Raw genomic sequence first — 20081 nt, forward strand, 5'->3', positions numbered from 1 at the left:
ATTTAAAATTTAAAGGTAAACAAAAATTATCTTATAATTGAGGCTCTCAATGTTCTCTGCAATGATCTAGATTCTAAAACCCTGTAGGATGTAAGAAATTATTAAATGTTGGCTAAAGATAGTGATAAAAATTTTAGCTCAAAATTAGCAGGAGATCTTGCAAGCATTTGTACTAAAAGAAAAACACAGAACGTGTGACAGCAGTGGTTTGCTTTTGTTGTTGTTGTTGTTGTTGTTGTTGTTATAGACTTGTAAGAAACAATGGGTGGTGAAGGGAAGGACATAACTGTTTATTAGGAGAGACTGAAGAAGTAGTTGTTTTGAGATGGCTCAACTGAAAACACTTCATTTTTCATCAATTTTAGTGTACTATCTTCATACACAATTAAAAGGAACCATCTGTACTAGACAGTAACCACCTAGAAACTATCAGCGTAAGCCAAGAACACTTGGGTATGATTAAAGGTATCACTTCTAATTACTGGCTGTACTGAAATTACCCTTTAGTTATATTTTTAATTAATAGCTACAGAAAAATTTCACATAATATTGTTGCCTGTATACATGCAACAAAATGCCAATAACATTAAAATGAAATTTTGAAACTCCTACAAAATGTCTCTTTACTGAAAACTCAGGAGATGAAGATCCCTCTGTGTGTGCTGAGGTGGGCAGCAGAGAGGAAGTTCTAAAATCACAAGGCAGCTTCCGAGTACAAATCAATTTTTTAGTAATTCCATATTTTAATACCAAAATATAAGTTCTGGTATCTACAGCCACATTTCCTGAGGCTGAACAAGCCATTTCAGTTGGTGTAGTGACTGCAATACTGGAGCAACACGAAAATAATAGTATTTTAGTATTTATTTCTCTTATTAATACCATTATTTCATGATTTTAAGTGGTCAGCCTCACGATGCTGCTCCACCTAAGAGAAGGTGAGGCTAAGGTCGCTCTGTCTTGGCTAGTCACTTTCCAAAAGGCTAATCAGAAACAAAGAGTATGATTAAAAAGAAAAATATACAAAGGGAGGTGGAGGATCAAGCCCCAAAAGAACGGAATTGGCCCTGAAGGCAAAAAAGGGGAAAGAAAAAAAGGATTCTACTCCTGGGGGTAAGAGAGGTAGTCAAGTACTGTGGATCAAGCTGGGAAATGAACCTAGGAACCTCCCTCCCCTTTTCTCCCCTTAATCACCTCATCATACTCTGTTTCTGTTCTCCCAAAGCCCCTTTCTTGGCTCTCCCCACCCTGACTTTCAGAGACTTCACAAAGTGGATCTGAGATCAGATTGTCTCTGGAGAATACAAATGACTAATAAAATAAGTTTCACTCCACTAGTAAATGAAGGCATATTTGATTACAAACCAGACTGTAAATCTTTAACAGTCAAAATAAGAGTATGCCCTTATATATAATCACTAAAGCTATGCATGGTATTCATTTAGTGTTATTTTATAGGATTGGGTCTGTAAAGTTAATATTTCAGAGGATATTTTTCCTTTCTAGGAGAAATATCTGCAATTTGGAGACATTAATAGCAGTAAAGCATCATTTTTTAAATTTAGGCTTTGTGGGTCAAGTGATTAGACTTTTCCCAGGTAAGAATGACTAAGAGAGCCAAGTTTAGTCTATAAACCAGGCTGCTTTAGGGCTGGCTTTGTGCTGAGCTTCAGGAAAAGAACTGAAGAACTTTTCACATAGCTATGTGGTAGAGGCCAGGTCATCAGTCAGAGATCAGAGGACAGAAGCTAAGAATAAAAAAAGTGAATTTCCTTGAGTATTCTGTTATATCACCTCTGGATCCTTAAAAGTAGTGGCACTTTACCCGATTTATGCACTCAGGGAACTGCACAAAAGTTTTAATTCTTACAACTAAGAGGCAGAATGGGCCTATAACCATCGGTATAAATAAGGAAATTAATCTTGCTTCACGTGTCTTTGCACAAGACAGCAAGTGTTAGTGATGAACATGAACTTTCTGACGATGTCCTCACGTCTGAACCATTTCTAGTGCTCCCTGACAAGTACTTCTATGTGGATTGTAGAAGTGTGACCAAGCAGAGGAAGAAAGAAGGAGGCAAAGACTGAAAAGAAGGGTGCACGTATGAAGAAGTTTCCTAAAAAAGAATGAACTGTTATGTGAACAGTAAATGAAGGCATAACAAGAGGGAGCGAGAGAAAGATCCTTTGCAGTGGTAAACCCTAGTGCCATCAATTCAGGACAGCTTATGACTATCCAGAGCTGTTCAGGGAAATGGTGAATTTGGGGTGCGTGGCAATAGGCAACAGTATGCAAACTTGCCATTTTTATGTTTGGGACATTTCTAAGTCATAGATTTGTTATTTAGGGAATGTTTACATTTGTCCATCTATCTCCCTTATGATACGCTTCTTAAAGATGAAAATGATAACTACTCTCTAATATGTAGTCTATGTCCCTAAGCATTTAGAGCCAAGTAGACACAGCCCTTAGGCTGCAAAGTAAGCAGGCTATAGCTACTAGAGATGACAGGGAGGCCTTTCCTCACTCAGCCTTCCAGTTCTCACAGCTCAACCCATGTCCACATAGACCCAGCAAAAGCAGCTGGTATTTATCCTCAGATTGAACTTCATAAGCTGGTAGGCACTGTTTTGGTGCCTCACCCAGGTCCCCTTTACTGGACCAGTGCCCCTTCTCCAGCTGACTACTGACAGCTCACAGCTGCCCACTTCTCCAAATAACTGTCCTCAGTTGACTAGGGCCACCTCCCCGAGAAAATTATGCCTATCTTTCAACCCCTCAGTAGTCTAGAGCTGATGACTGACAAGTAAGGGATACAAAAAGCCAGTCACATAATCAAGGGGAAACAACTCTGGTTTATGCTCTATTGCTCTCTCCCTGTAATACTGCCTAATACTAGACTTTACCCGAATTCACATCCTTGCTTGGCTCTTTCCCCTTCCCTTTCCTATCTCACTCCTTCCTTACAAAATTTCCCAAGGAGTAGTAAATGACATGCACCCAAATGCAGGTATCATGTTCTCTTCAAGGGAATAGGGAACCTGAGTGCCAAACACTTCCCTCTGCCCTGCCGCCTAGTAACAGTACTACATTATCATGATAAAGTCAATCGGGACTTCCACATTCACACAGCCTAAGTTGCAGGCATGGGAAACACAAACTCCCTATGATGGTTAATTTTATGTGTCAACTTGACTGGGCCCAGATATTTGGTCAAATATTATTTTGGGGGTGTTGGAGAATGTATTTGAAGACAGTAAATTTTAATTGGCAGGCTGAGTAAAAAGAATTCCTCCTGCCTAAATACTTAGCTAAGACCTCAGTCTTTTCCTGCCTTTGGGTCTCGAGGCTGCTGGCTTTCAGATTGGAATTTACACCATTTGTTCTCTTGGGTCTTGCTGATTGCAGATCTTGGGACTTCTCAGCCTCCATAATCATATGAGCCAATTTCTTATTTTATATATATTTTTTGTTTCTCTACAGAACCCTGACTAATACACTCTCTAAGCAGACTCTTGGGAGTGACAGTCGAGCAGGGCCACTCTTTATTTCCTAGATCCAAGAATTCTACCTGCTGGGGATACAGTACCATATAATTATCATTGTTTAAGGAGTACACTTCATCCTGAAGGATGTTACTCCATCTTCAAAAGATGGAGTGACAAGCTGGCATCACCTGGATACCATCTGAAATTTCCACGAACCAAGTTTGGGTTCTTTTCTTCCTCTGCCTGCTGGTCCTAGGTAACCACACCCTTGCATAAGCCTATAGGTGTGAGCCATGGAAGCAGTATTCATCAGGCAGTGGTAGTTGACATGGGGTCTGGGCCACCTGTTCATGAAGCTTACTCGCATGCTCCGGACCTGCTTGAGCATGATCTTAGTTATATCTGATTTTGGATGGACTCTTATGATTCACCTGACCTTATGACTTGGTGAGTCTGTCAGAATACAGTTGAATGATAAGTATTTCTAGTTGCACAGTCATTGATGTTCCATAGATAAACACTGCAACTTCTGCAGGACCCAACAGTTGTTTTTCAAATGGTATACAGTTGTCTGTTATGGGTGGTAGATGATCTACTGGGATATCTCTGGGTAGCCCCATGCTAACTGAAAATTGTTAGTGGGTAAATCAATAACCATGGTTTGATAAAGGCATGATAACCACCGTCATCCTACCAGACAAGCCATTGAGACCAAAAGAAGTCTAAGAATGTAAAATGGGCAACAGAGGAGAAAGATAATGAGGTACTAATTGATATGGATGAATCTCAAAATAATTATAAGTGAAAGAAGCCAGACCAAAAAGAAAAAAGAATACACAAATGTGTGATTCCATATAAATAAAATTCTAGAAAATGAAAACTAATGTAGAGTAACAGAAAGTAGACTAGTGGTTATCTAGAGATGGGGAGGTAGGTAGAATGAGGTGGTAGAAGGAAGGAGGAGGCCCTATAAAGGGACATAAGGAAACATTAGAAGGTCATGGATATGTTTACTCTCTCGTTGGTGATAATTTCATGTGTGTATACATATGTCAAAACTTGTCAAATTGCACACCTTAAATACGTGCAGTTTACTGAGTATCAATTATATCTCCATAATGATATTTTTTAAAGATTCATCAAATTGTATACATCTAATATGTATAGGTTATTGTATATAAACTGTATCTCAATAAAGTTGTAAAAACCCAAATTACAGCCCTAGAACCTAACATCAAGGGCTATAGTTCATTCCACTAACCCTCTTCTTATAAGATTCCCCCAGAATTAGGACCACAGCATCCTGAAGAAGCTGTGCCTGCACGTAGTGAACTTAAACATGAGAAGCAAACAGATCTGTGTTGCGTACATGGCTGACTAAGGTAGATGCTGTTTGCTGTCCTGCCCAAATCTTCCTTCCTGGGCCAGCACACTCTTCCCCAGCTGCTCCAGGTGTTGGATGCCAATGGCTCATAGGTCCTTCCCTTCCACAGAGAATTGCCCTGGGCTAGGAGGAGCCACCATGCCCAGGAAGATATGGACTCCCACTCCATCCAGGTAGTGTAAAACCCTTGACTGACTGTTAAAGAAGCACAGAAGGTAGTCCCCTTGCCTCAAGCAGGAACAGCTCTGTGATGTGTTTTATGCTTCAGAGCATAAATAAGGCCAACACTAGAACTTGTCTGAGGTCACATCCTTGGTTAGCTCTTTCCCCTTCCTGCTTCACTCATTCCTTTACAGGTGCTTCTTGAAAAGCTGTCCTTCTATTAACCATGTGCACTCAAATTACTGTGTCCGGTTTTGGTTCCAGGGAACCCAACCTAAGGGAACCCTGGTACAAATCTACCAATTTGTACTGAGACTCAACTCCAAGAAGTCACCTCCTGCCTGTCCTAGCTGGTTTGTATGTTTTTCTAAATGCTACATTGGTCCATGTCCCTCCTGCTTATAAATTTCCTCCTAGGTTTATTCTTTACATGTATTCACAGCCTGTCCAAAACCAGGTTCCTGCTTTACCCCTCTGAGCAGAATGATACTGAAAATTCCTTTTCTATCCTTAGTGATCAACTTCCATCCACCATTAAGTGGTCATGAATCATCTCATGTAAGTCAACTTCTGTTCTGGGTTCATTGTGACTAGGTCCCATTACTCCATCCTTGAATGCTTAGTAAATACTTTCTGACCAATTAATTGCAATAAAGACCTGAAATAAATGCTCAAATAACATACTGATATGAAAACTATTACAATTTTGAGAAGAACAAACAACCTTATTAACTAAATTTCAAAATTAAGTTAAAAGCTTAACTTTGCTTACCTTTCCTGGGTGACCCAATTGACAACTAAATCTAAACGTTTTTCAGATAGTCCACATTTGATTCCTTCCAGAGTTAGTTTTGCATCTATAGGATGTCTAAAAGCCTGGCTTGTGCTAAAGATAGTCTCAAAAAATAAGAGTAATGGAAAAGGCTTTCCTTTAGTTTTTCCAACAGCTACAAAGGGAAGAAAAGTTTTTGAGTCAAATACTGTCAAGTACTAGTTTGCTTTTTCTTACTTCACGTTATTATTTTCATCTTGTTGCATTTTCTAAAAATTTTAATCTAAAATTACACATTTATAACTTTTAACTAATGCTTATGGCTTAAACTGTATTTTGGATAATGACTAAATATCATATGCTATGTGAAAACCAAGGCAGAGATTGGGGTGATGGATCTAAACGTCAAGGAAGGCCAAAGACTGCTGATAGCCACCTAGAGGCTAGGAGAAGCATGGAATGGAATCTCCATCAGTGCCTCCAGAAGGAACTTAAAAAAACTCAAAGAAAATGCTACCAGAAGACTTGCACTATAAGAAAGGTTAAAGGTAGCCCCTCAAACAGAAGAAAAATGACACTAGATAGAAATATAATCTACACAAAGGAATGAAGATCAGAAATGGTAAATGCTATGAATATAAGCATTTAGAAGTACAGTTGATCCCTGAACAATGCAGGGGTTGAGGGTACTGACCCCAGAACAGTCAAAAATACATGTATACATGTATCCATGTTGGCCCTCCATATCCACAGCTCCACATCTGTGGATTCAACCAACCATGAATCATGTAGTACTACACTATGTATTTATTGAAAAACATTTCATACACTTCAAATCCACGTTGTTGAAGGTTTAAATTGTATATTGTTTTGATACAATGCATTAAGTAGTATAATATCACCTGAGGGTAGAATGTGATAAGTTGAAGATATAACCTACAAACCCTAAAGCAACAACCAAAATAAGACAACAAAGAATTATAGCTCATAAATCAACAAAGGAGAAAAATGGAATAATAAAAAAACTCAACTATGAAGTCTTTCATCCCACATCCTTCAACTTGCCTCTCATGGTTCAGGGTGCCATGTGCTATGAATTGATATTTTTTTCATGAATCCTTTAAGTATTGAGCAGGGTAATTATGACATTTATGTAGTTATTTATAGTTCAAGTGCTTTCTGGGCAAACATTCAAATATATTATATAGTTTTTTCAAAAAAAGAATTCAACTAATCCAAAAGAAGGCAGAAAAAGAGAAAAAAAGTAACAAAGAAGAGATAAGAAAAATAGAAAACAAATAAAAGTCAACAATCACATTAAGTGTAAGTGATCTAAGTACCCCAGGTAAAGGCAAAGATTGTCAAACTGTATAGAACAGTAAGATCCAAGTATATGTTGCCTAGCAGACATTGACTTTACATACAAAAACACAAATTAAATAGATTAAAGTAAAAGTACAGAAAAAGACATAGCATGCTAATACTAACCAAAAGAAAGATGGAATCACACTTCCAATTTAAAAACTTACTACAAAGATATAGTAATCAAGATAGTATTATGGCACAGAACGGACATCTAGAGCAAAAGAATAGAATTAAGAGTCTAGAAATAAACCTCAAACAGTTAAGGTCAACTGATTTCTTAAAAAGGGACCAAAACAATTTAATGGGTAAAGAAAAGTCTTTTCAACAAATGGTGCTGGGAAAACTGGATATCCATATGCAAAAGAATGAATTTGGACCCCTACCTCACACCATACACAAAAATTAACTCAAAGTAGATCATAAACCTAAATGTATAAAACTCCTAGAAGAAAACATAGGATCTTAAATTAGACAAAGATTTCTTAGATACTGCCATAAAAGTGCCATAAAAGCACTATCATAAAAGAAAAGATTTGTAAATGGGACTTCATCAAAATTAAAAACTTCTGTGTCTCAAAAAACACCAACAAGAAAATGAAAAGACAAACCACAGACTGGAAGAAAATATTTACACATCATCTACCTGATTTTATCTGGAATTAAAAAAAAAAAAAAAAAACACTTGCAACTCAATAATTAAAACACAAATAATATAATTATCAAATGGGCAAAGAATAGACATTTCTCCAAAAAAGATATACAAATGACCAATAGGCACATGAAAAGATGCTCAACATTGTTAGTCATTAGAGACACATAAATGAAAACCATAATGAGACACCACTTCACACAGATTAGAATAGCTACTTTCAAAAAGATAGACATTAACAAGTGTTGGTAAGGATGTGGAGAAATTGGAGCCCTATACACTGGTGGTAGAAATGGAAAATGGTGCAAATAGTTTAGCAGTTCCTCAAAGTATTAACCCTGACTTACTATTTAACCCAAAAATTCTACTCCCAGGTATCTACTAGGGGAAATAAAAACATGTCCACACAAAAACTTGTACACAAGTGCTCATGGCTAAAAGCATGGCTTGTGCTAAAGATAGCCTCAAAAAATAAAAGTCATGGAAAATGTCATAATAGCCAAAAAGTGGAAACAACCCAAATGACCATCAACTGATGAGTAGATAAACAAAATACAGTATAATACAATGGAATATTATAGATCAAAACAGAGTAGACCTACAATATATGAACAACTGTTTATTTTCAACAAAGGTACAAAGGCAATTCAGTGGAGAAAGTCTTTTTAAATAAATTACTTAGACAGACTAGGATTTTAAAATTTGTAGATACTGACAAGCATACACAGAATAGATAAACAAGATTATATTGTATAGCACAGGGAAATATACACAAGATCTTGTGGTAGCTCACAGTGAAAAAAAATGTGACAATGAATATATGTATGTTCACGTATTAACTAAAAAATTGTACTCTACACTGGAATTTGACACAAAATTGTAAAATGACTATAACTCAATAAAAAAAAGTTAAAAAAAATAAATAATCTTAGAACAATTGGGTAGCTACAGGCAAAAAAATAAACTTTGACCCATACCTTGTACCATATATAAAAATTAACTCAAACTGGGTCATAGATTTAAATGTAAACTAAAACTATAATATTCTTAGGGGAAAAAAAGGAGAAAAAATCTTTTAGGCACAGATTTAGAAAAAATCAGATTAGGCACAGATTTCTTAGGTACAACACTAAAATCTCAATCCAAAAAAGAAAAAGAATTCATAAATTAGATTTCAGCAAAATTAAAGACTTCTACTCTTAGAAAGATACTGTTAAGAGAATGAAAAAGATAAGCCACAAAGTGGGAGAAAGTATTTGTAAATCCTGTATCTGATAAAGGATCTGTATTCATAGAATAGAATACTACTCAGCAATAAAAAAGAATGAACTATTGATGCAATAACATGGATGAATTTAAAAATAATTATGCTAAGTGCAAGAAGTCATTCAAAAAAGAATACCTACTACATGATTCCATTCATATAAAATTCTAGAAAATGCAGACTAATCTATGGTGACAAAGCAGATTAGTGGTTGCCTGGGGACTGGAGGGAAGCTATGGGAGACAGGTGAGAGGGGATGGGGAAGAGTGGGAAAGCGGGATCACTGAGGAGAATAAGGGAGTTTCTGGAGGATGTATGTGTCAAAATTTAACAAACTGTGTACCTTAAATATGTACAATTTGTTATAGGTATGTCAATGTACTACAACAAAACTGTTTTTGAAATGAAGTGGAGCAAATGTGACAAAATATTAATATTTATTAAATCTTGATAGTGAGCACATGCTGTTATTTATGCATGTATATATGTTTCTCCATACTTTCCCGTATACTTGAAAACCTAATCAAACCCCTTAATGTCACAGGTGAAGAAACTGTAAATGGTAGAGATAAGGCTGGGACCTAGTTCCATTCTATCAGGGAAAAAAAGTTTAATTTGCAAACATATATAAGGTTCAGAGAGAAATGCTTACCCTTAAGCTTATTCATTGTCCCAGTGTTTTGAAGAATTCCTTTAGGGCTGTTTGCTGCAAAATAAACTGCCTTTTCATATTCACCAAGTGAGATTAATTCATCGAACCTACAGCCATTGTATTTCATTACACATTATAACAGTACATAAAAAAGGAAAGAAAATTGATTAGAAATGTCTAATACAGATTAAACATAGTAACATAGTAATACAGAAAAGCAATTCTAATAAACTGTAACTAGAGTCATTCACTCTGTATGATATTCTTTCACTTCCTTCCCTAATATTGTTGTTCTTGTAGCCTCAGAATGAAACTTTGGCCTGCAATGACTTTGAACCTGATCCTGCACTTTATTCCTACAGTACTTAGAGCAAACCATAGAAAATGGGAAGAAACAACTTCAAGTGAATGTATAACGAGCTCAGATTTTTCCCTCTTATACAGTCTCCAGAAGGAAAGGGGCATCATGGGAAAGAAGGGCATAGAGGCTCAGCCTAGAGGAAATATTAACTAAACACAAAGGCTGCCAAGTTGGAGACCAAGAGGTTTCCCCGGTACTCAGAAGCCTATGTTGCTCTGCCAGGCATCAGACTCCCAACTGATTGTGAGACTAACTCAAGAAGAAAAGATGATATTTAACTTAAGCCTTGACTTATCTTCTCAGGGTAAAATGTCTTCAAATCAGCCCTTATCTCAAAATTAATAAAACTATAGCAAACAGGATTTATAAAGTGTTGCAAGTAAGTATAGAACCCCAGAGGAGAAAAATACCTAAGTAATATTAAGCAAAATACATAAAACTTTTAACCTCAGCCAGGGTTTTTCTCTCATGTCTAAAGCTAGCACTTAGAGAAGCAAACAGCATAAGGAAATAACAGGCTTTAGAGTGCCCCCCAAACATATTACATATGTTCATCACATATTGGCTGACAGCCTATGAGAATTAACCTCTTAAAGAAGAGCATCTTAGATCTCTTTAAGCCTCTACTATACACTAGACATTACTTAATAAGTTTCAGGGAGAAATATGCCTTCTTAACATGTCACAGGATGGAAATAATGAGGGGAAAAAAGGACTAAGTTGGCTAGAATAATCTGACTCAAGAAGACATTCTCAAAAACATTTTATAACATCAGGTTGATGGTTAGAGAATACAGGGAAAATATAAATAAAACTTAAATAAATGTTACAATCTACGTATATCATACGAAAAATCTCCAATTAGAGAGACTACCAATAGACTACCAATCTGATTTTTTTTAACAAAGATCTATTTTTTTTTAATTTTTATTTTATTTTCTAATTGGTCTACTAAAGTAGAATTTTAAAGACAAAAAGCTAGAGACTACAGCTCAAAAAGATGCTAAATAAATGCTAACCACTTAATAAGTATTTAAATAAATATTAAATAAATCTTATAACATCTTAACAAGGAAAATTAAAGCTTTTTAAATATTCACCTTTCAGTACAGGAAAGCAAAATTTCAGTTTCTTTGGCCTTGCCCGGGTCAATCTCAAGTAGTTCCTCAACAATGCTGTGGTCACCTGTAAATATTGAAAGTACCACCAGATGATATTTAAGGTTATCAATCAATAGAAAATAATAAACATATAAATATTTAATACCAACAACTAAATTCTATGGTTTCTAACAACACCAACTTCTTCCTAAGTGGCCTGAGTGGCCTCCCTGTCCCTTTCTTCCTTATTCTCTCTTTGGTTCAGCAAGTCTACTCTTTACCAATTGTTTGTCAGCTGTTGAGGGAAGAAGCCCATAGGGTAACAGAGACCTAACAGAAGCAAATACATTTTTCCTTTATTTAAACTCAGCCTAGGAAAAGTCCCCACTTTTTAGCTTTCTGGGTAAAAAAAAAAGTTTTCCATTATCTGCATTAATTAAAAAATACAGCTCAGTGGTAGAGTGCATGCCTAGCATGCAAGAGGTCCAGTTTCAAGCCCTAGTACCTCCATTAAAAAAATAAACAAACCTAATTACCACCCCCCAAAACAAACAACAAAAAATAAACTAAAAAAAATAGAGAGAGATCAATTACCATGTAAAACTTTAGTTTTCTGAATTTCCTCCACGAAGTCTTGAAATGATCTGCTCATATCAGATTTTAACCATGAAGTAAGTGCATGTGAAATAATCTGCAGTTTGTGATGACTATAAAGATAAAAAAATTAATATACTAAACCTAAGATCAAGTAGTGGACTATTTGAATAAACAAATAAAAGCTTCAAACTTTAAAAATATATATTCAACTTTTATACCGAAACTGTAATTCTTTGTTCAGATTTTCTGCTAGATCTCGCCGTTTTAATACCGCAATCATTTCCTCATCTAAATCTGCCTTCCTTTGAGCTGGTACATATTTTTCTGACATAATGTGTTTAATTTCTGCATATTTGTCTTCCAGAAGTTTCAAGTGTTTAGTGAGAGCAGCTAAATTGACAGATTCTTCGAGAGTCATGCCTATTGGAAAAGAGAATAAATTAAACAAGCCAAGCCATGTATGGGAGTCTTGCGCTCAAACAGTAAGTCTTAGCCAAATAGGTCAGATGGTTCACCATGTTAAGAAATAGGAGCGTGAACTTGTAGATTATGGGACATAAACAGAATTAGCATACATTTCTTTTTTTCCTTTTTTAATTATTTAAATTGATGTACAGTCAATTACAATACATCAATTTCTGGTGTACAGCACAATGTCCCAGTCATGCATCTACATACATATATTCATTTTCATTAAAGGTTATTACAAGATACTAAATATAGTTCCCTGTGCTAAACAGAAGAAATTTGTTCTTTAAATCTATTTTTAATATATAGTAGATAACATTTGTAAATCTCAAACTCTCAAATTTATCCCTTCCCAACTCTTTTCCCCGGTAACCATAAGATTGTTTACTGTTTGTGAGTCTGTTTCTGTTTTGTAGATGAGTTCATAGTGTCCTTTTTTTCCTTAGATTTCATATATGAGTGATATCATACGGTAATTTTTTCTTTCACTTTCTGGCTTAGTTCACTTAGAATGACGATCTCCAGGTCCATCCACATTGCTGCAAATGGCATTATTTTATTCTTTTTATGGCCGAGTGGTATTCCACTGTAGAAATATACCACAACTTCTTTATCCAGTCATGTCAATGGACATTTAGGTTGCTTCCATGTCTTGGTTATTGTATATAGTGCTGCTATGAACAGTGGAGTGCATGTATCTTTTTGAATTAGAGTTCCATCTGGATATATACTCAGAAGTGGGATTGCTGGATTATATAGCAAGTCTATTTTCAGTTTTTTGAGGAATTTCCATACTGTTTTTCCATAATGGCCACACCAAACTACAATGTAGGAGGGTTCCCTTTTCTCCACAGCCTCTCCAGCATTTATCATTTGTGTACTTTTGAATGATGGCCATTCTGACTGGTGTGAGGTTTTGATTTGCATTTCTCTGATAGTGATATTGAGCATTTTTTCATGTGCTATTGGCCATTTGTATGTCTTCATTGGAGAATTGCTTGTTTAGGCCCTCTGCTCATTTTTCGATTGGGTTGTTTGTTTTTTTGTTATTAAGTTGTATAGCATACATTTCTAAATGGCTGGTAGTTTTAAACAAATCATCAATGAAAACTTCATGAAGACTGATTGTCTAAAACTTAGAATCTTAAGAAAAAAAAAATTTAATGACCTAATCACCTCACCTTGCAAACCTCTAAATATTGCTGTTTCTCAATAACATCAAGAACTTCTGCCTGACAATTCAGGATTTCTGTCCAATGATTTTTCACTAATCCAGTCTTCCACTAATCTACTACAGCTAACCCCAGGGTAATCTGTTTATTCTCTCCTATGCAAAGTTTATAAATGCCTGCCAAATCTTCAGTCCTCTCCCTCTTTCACTGTCCCCTCTATTCTTTATTCATAACAACACACACATACACACACACTTCAAATTACTTCTCTTCTCACTCAGGCTAGTTGTTGCCTTTAAAAGCATACCTCAAAATTCTCTCCCAGAAACCCCCAGGATTAATCCTACTCAATTTTAATCATTCCCTTACCCTGAATCCTCTTAGCATGTAATCAATTTGTCAGTTATTCTGTACTTACTCATATGTATCTTGTAGTTTGCTAGTCATAATTTTGTATTTGAAGTGAATCAAGTCCCTGCTTCCACCAAACAAAGGATGATCATCTAACCTCTGTTAAAATCCTCTAGTAAGGAGTAGCTTATTATCTCAAGACATAGTTTCTTCCATTGAAATCAAATCTGACTTCCTAAAATTTCCACCTATTGATTCTGCATTTGGATAAATACTAGTTGGAATCCTTAAAAGTTCTAAGTGCAGTTATCTATTGTCAAAATCTTTCTTTTCTTCAGGATGCATATATGAAATTCCTCCATCCGTTCATCATACAAATTATGCAATATCCTGGATGAATTCCAGGACATATCCCAATTTCTTAACATATGGCTTAGCTGAAGTTGAGGAACCAGTGAACGCTGACATCAATGTGAACCAACAATATTCACTAGAACTTAATATACCACAATTTTTTCACATATAATGCTATGGGTTCTCAAACTTTAAAGTACATCAGAATAACCTGGAGAACCTGTTAAAACACTGACTGTTGGGCTCCACACCACCCAACCCCAACTCCCATCCGTGGAGTTTCTGACATTGTAAATCTGCAGTGGGACCAAAAAATTTGCATTTTTAACAGGTTCTCAGGTAATGCTGAGGTTGATGTAGGAACCATATACTTTAAAAGCTATGTATTATACTTTATACAATCCAGCCAGAGTAAAACTCTTTTAATCTTTTAGGGATGTTTAAGTTTTCTCATTCCTTGTATGTATCTAAGAGGCCGTGCTAATGTTGTTTGTAAAGTCTGGCTAAAGTCCTGGTACATCTGTAAGATATAAACATGGTAGCATGTATATATTAATTTGTGTAATAGGTAGTAACTGGAAGCAGTTGGAATTTCTCTCAAATACTTTAAACAAAATACTGTACCTGGAATAGGTTGTGAAGGATTTTTTGAGAAAGTACAATATTGTACTTCTTTCATGTCATACTCCACCCTATGTTGTTTCATTTTGTCTATTTGCAATTGAATCTTTGAGGAATTATTTTCAATAAGCTTCAGCCTGAAAAACAGAAAGGCTTTTTAATGTTTCTTTCAACTAATTTGATTACTTAATCAAATGATTTAACATAAAATAGGTTAAATTATCTCTTTATTTTGGCTAATTATCATTTGTACGATTATGGACTTAGGTGGAAATTTACAAAACAATGCCCAGAAAAAGTTAACAAACTTCACAAGTGAGGAACAATTTTCTTTCAAAGCATCAAAAAAAAACTTATGCTATGATTTGTAACCTTATTAGAAACTTATAAGTGCTAAACATAATAATCTGGCCATAAAGTACAATGTCTATTCCCTTTAGTTGAAAATCACCTTTGCAATTTAAAAATTATTTCATAAGTAATTGTATTAGTTTTCTGCGGCTGCAATAACAAATTACCACAAACTTGGTGGCTTAAAAAATTTTATTTTTGAAGAAATTTGTTCTTTCACAGTTCTGGAGGGCAGAAGCCCAAAATTAGTATCCTGGGTCAAAATTTGTATTTTCAGGGCCATGCTTCCTCTAGAAGCTCTAGGGGAGAATCTGTTCCTTGCCTCTTTCAGCTTCTGGGGGCTGCTGGTCTTCTGTGGCTGCATCACTTCAATTTCTGCCTCCGAGGTCACAATGCCTTCATCCTTTTTGCCTGCATCAGTGCCCCCTCTACCTTGTGATGGTATTTAGGGCCCACATGGATAGTCTAGGATAACCTCCCTAACTCAAGATTCTTAATAAAATCACATCTGCAAAGATTTTTTTCCACATAAAGTAACATTTCTAGGTTTCCAGGATTAAAACTTGGTATTTTTGGTGGCCTACTATAGTATTCAGCCTACTATAGTAATTTTGATCCTAGAGCTAGAGGAATGGTAGTAGTTCTTTGAGATAAAACTGAGTTCATCCAGAAATGGGGATCTTAAAGGTCAAGAAGTTAGATATAAACTTCTTTTAAGTATTATTTGAAATTTGCTTCCTAGTTTATCACCAATATGTTGGCTCAGGGAGGGTTAGATACATTAATATTATAGGGCTTTTGGCATATTAATGGACTATTATTCAGCCATAAAAAGGAATTAAGCTCTAATACATGTTGCAACACAAATGAGAAGGTATCTAATTGTTCCTCTTCTCTATAACTACCTTTATGATCTTTTATCTTTGAAATTTCAATGCAATAAATCTAGTTGAGTATGTCTTATTATTTACAATGGGAGTCTTGGTCTTCTCGAATCTGTGAATTGATAACATTCACCAGTTCTAGAAAATTCTCAGCCATTTTCTCTTCAAATATTGTCTTTGTCCCATATTCTCTTCTCTTTGAGTTGTGACTGGACATAACATAACCTTCTCACTCTATCCTCTATCTTTTTTTATGCCTTAAAATTCACTCTTGTAAAGTATGTAATTCAGTGAATTTTAGTGCATTCGAAGAGTTGTGCCACCACTATCATTTCTAGTTTCAAAACATTTCATCACCCCCAAAGTAAGCCCCATACCAGTTAGCAGTCTGCTGAGCAGACGGCAATATTCTATGCAGTTCCCACGGGTGGAGCAGTTTACCACTGGTTCACTCTTCAAGGATGTAGCCCTTTATCATCCCAGCTTTATATGGGAAGGATTTCCCAGTAGACTGTACCGCTTGGGCAGACAGGCCCTGGGCTCTGTCTTTTGTTCCCCTGTGCCACAGTAAAAACTAAAGCTTGTGGTCATCATTATTAATAAATGCTCTCAGGGCCTAAGAAGCCTTAGTGCTCCTCTTACCTTTTGTCTTCTGTTATGATTTTGCCCTGATAATCTCTTACTATCTTGACAGCTTCCTGTTGCTTTTGAAAAAAATGTTTAAAAATACTTTACGCAGCATTTTGCCCAATAGGAAGATCTATCCCAATATCTAGCCAGCCATATTACCAGAAATGAAGGACAAACTTCATGTAATTTTCCAAGTTGACTTGAAATTATCTATAAGAATAAGCTACCCATCATTGCCCAAATGGAACACTGAAAATCTGAGACTACTTGACAAAAATGAAGATTTTATCCTCTCCCAGTAGGTTACTTACCTTTGTGCATCACAGGGTTAAGTGCTCTAATTCAGGTAGTAATCATGAAATTGTACTATTAAAGCTTCCATACAAGAAATTACCTGGACCAATTATCTGCACCCCTCATTTTATGATACCACAATGTGCCTCTAATTATCCTGAGAGATTATAAAATTCTCAAACAGAATTAATATTTTTTACTTTTAATAAGTAAAAAATATAGTAATTTCAAGTTGGTAGGAAGGGTAACATAAAAACATGGCTTTAAAAGAAAATTGAAATTCAGAAAGACTGAGAACGACTGGTTATAGTTATAATGGCTAGTTAATATAGCCAAATAACAACATCGTCTTTGGCACTACTTACTAATATACTTACTTTGCTTGAAGTTGGATTATTCTTTTCCTGTAGTATACCAGTGTTGTGGGCTCTCCTGCCAAAGCTTTAAGTTTTCCATGAAGATGAAATGCAGCTCTTTGGCCTTTCTTTATTGTCTCAATAAAGGTATCGTATTCTTTTTTGATTGAAGTAAGAATGGATTTGTATGCAGTAACATACTCTATTACCTGAAATATGATTTATCTGCCTTTGGTACTGAATTTTTTTCTAGAAGACTATGGATCAAAAGCATTATAGATTATTTTTAAATGAAACATGATAGGCAATTAGAAATCAAAAATTTTACAAATTCGATCTTGCACTTATATGCAAAATGACTGCATGTTAAAGACAATCATTACTGAAAAAGTGCTCTTTGTGAATCATAATTCTGTGAGCTTAAATATGAGACAGAAAAAAACATATCTTTGCTCTACTTAGTATGAACACATATATGATGTCAGTTAAAACCAATACCAGGTCTAACTATCTGATTCTTGGTCTCTTAAATATAATTACATATCAAACATAATTACTAGTCTCTGACTTCACTCAGACCTTAAAATCCTAGACTCTCTTCACCTCCTCCCTGTTTTTCTAATCTATCTGCTCCTACTGGCTGATCAATACTCTCAAACACCAAACTGCATCTCCATTCCCAAGACGTCAAGTACAATTGTTGAAAACCTCTCACACTAAACATGCATGGTTTACAATGGTAATTAAGTACATAATAACTCTGGAAGGATAATGGGAGAAAACAGAAACCTGCAGAGAAGGAAAGGTTAAGTAGGGTCCAAAATGAGAAAGATTTAACTTTCCACTATAAACTCTTCTTTATTGTTTTTTTTTCCTTTTTTTCTTTCGTTTCTTTCTTTTTTGTTGTTGTTGTTAATCTTGTATATGCATTACCCATAGAAAAAATAATTAAGAAATATTTTAAAGAAGTTAAAAAACAAAAAAGTCATAAATAATTTATAGTTTCCAAATTCTGCTCATGAGAATTTCAGAAGGGATTGATGCTTATAGGGAATAGATATGATCAATCCTCAATTTTCTCTGAAAGATACAGTTATGCTCTCTACCCCTGCCACACGTCCAGTCTCTGGTATCCCCCACTGGTTTTGTGTTAGCTAAACAATACCTAGAAAAAAGTTATCCAAGAGGACATCTGGTGTATCAAGAAATGGTATGAGATAACTGATCAATAGCAAGTACCAGGAGAGGATACTTGAGCAGGAGATAGTGGTTGTCTTGTTGACCATACTACCTATCTACCCAAATCAGGACTGCTATCCAAGAACTTTCAATAAAATAGAGACTATTAATCTGTGGTCTTCCAAATTAAACACCTCACTGCTCCCAACCATCCTCCATTCCACAAGCCTCTATGAAATGCTGCAACAATCCAAGACAACTCCCAGATATGTTAACAGACAGAAAATAGACTTTTAGTGACACCATGATCAGCTCCCATAGGGGTTTGCTAGAAGAAATAGATTTCAGAAGAACACCCATGGGAACTTTAAAAAATGCATAGAAAATGCATTAAAGTAAAGGAGGCAAACTGGTATGCCAGAGGTAGAATAGTTTTGCTTGACCCACAAGTTATTTTAAAACAGGAAATTTTACCCCAAACCCCATTTTCAGCTTTTCTTGAAGACTGTGAAAAATCTACCAACGTGAAACCCCTATTCCTTAATGACAATAATCAGCTGGAGGTTTAGACTGGATTGGTTCTTCATTTTACCACAGTCTCCATGATTCCTTATTCCTTAAGCCAGTCCACTTAACTCTTTTCTGTGACCTTCCTGGCTTCTGCCAGCATTCAAATTTCAGAATCTTGTATTAAGGCTTCCATTAAATACCCCCATTCCTATATATGGATCTACACTATTTGTACAACACACTGCCAGGAACACAAAAGGCCAGCCACATTCCAGAGCCCAGCTGCCTCCATAATTCACATAATTCATTTCTATAGAAGCTCATTTTTCCTAGCTTTGGTCTTCTGTGCTTACTAAGTCCTCGGCTTTCTCTGCAACCCTCAACTCTCGTTATATGAGTCTCAGGTCTCCTTACTCTGATTCAGGCATTATTCTCCAGGTCAAATCCTCTGTCTTTGATTTTAAACAAAATTTGGTATTTGTTCTCTGGTTCTAAGTACTCAGAGATACAAGTTAATACTTTCATCTTCTGCCCAACTAGATCCTTCCAAGGGGGAAGGAAGATTAGAGAAGGCAGTCTTTAATAGTGTGCTAACAATCAAATGTATTGGAATAACATGAAAACGGAAAGGCAGATTATCTTCTGAGAAGCTAGAAGAAAAGTTTCTCTAAGCACTAAATGATTTCTATTTCAGATCCCCTCTCAGTCCTGAAGAACAGAACTCTTTGCAATGTACAAATGTACAATTTATAACTGTACAATGTACAAATAGTCCAAATAGAAATTTCGCAGGGTAGAGAGAAAAGGATTATGGATATAGATATTACCTTGTATTTAATCCCATGTCTTTTCTCTAAGAATTAAATTTACCAATACCTCCTCCAAAATTACTTCATTATAACTATGTTAATTTATTTCTTTAAATAAATAATGTGTGGGAGGAGGTAAGTAGGTTTATTTATTTATTCTTAGAGGAGGTACCGGGGACTGAACCCAGGACCTCACACATACTAAACTTGCGCTCTACCACTGGAGCTATATACCCTCTTCCACTAACTATACTGACTTAAAGCAGATAGTTCTTCATGTAAGAAAACTTTTGACAGGTGTCAGCAT

General features: G+C 35.7%; 1 protein-coding gene across 3 annotated transcripts in view; it reads right to left on the reverse strand.

Moving 5' to 3' along the window:
• The window catches only part of CLHC1 (clathrin heavy chain linker domain containing 1), a 33169-nt gene that overhangs the window by 6984 nt on the left and 6104 nt on the right, over positions 1-20081 (reverse strand). For all 3 annotated transcript variants that reach the window (XM_006174450.3, XM_032497579.1, XM_032497580.1), the window contains exons 3-9: positions 17298-17485; positions 14765-14898; positions 12014-12215; positions 11793-11905; positions 11199-11283; positions 9738-9844; positions 5808-5982 (exon numbers count right to left, since the gene is read on the reverse strand). In XM_006174450.3, the coding sequence (XP_006174512.1) occupies positions 5808-5982; positions 9738-9844; positions 11199-11283; positions 11793-11905; positions 12014-12215; positions 14765-14898; positions 17298-17485 (1004 nt within the window). The remainder of the gene's footprint in view (positions 1-5807; positions 5983-9737; positions 9845-11198; positions 11284-11792; positions 11906-12013; positions 12216-14764; positions 14899-17297; positions 17486-20081) is intronic.

Source organism: Camelus ferus, chromosome 15, assembly GCF_009834535.1.
Source record: "Camelus ferus isolate YT-003-E chromosome 15, BCGSAC_Cfer_1.0, whole genome shotgun sequence".
Classification (NCBI taxonomy): domain Eukaryota; kingdom Metazoa; phylum Chordata; class Mammalia; order Artiodactyla; family Camelidae; genus Camelus; species Camelus ferus.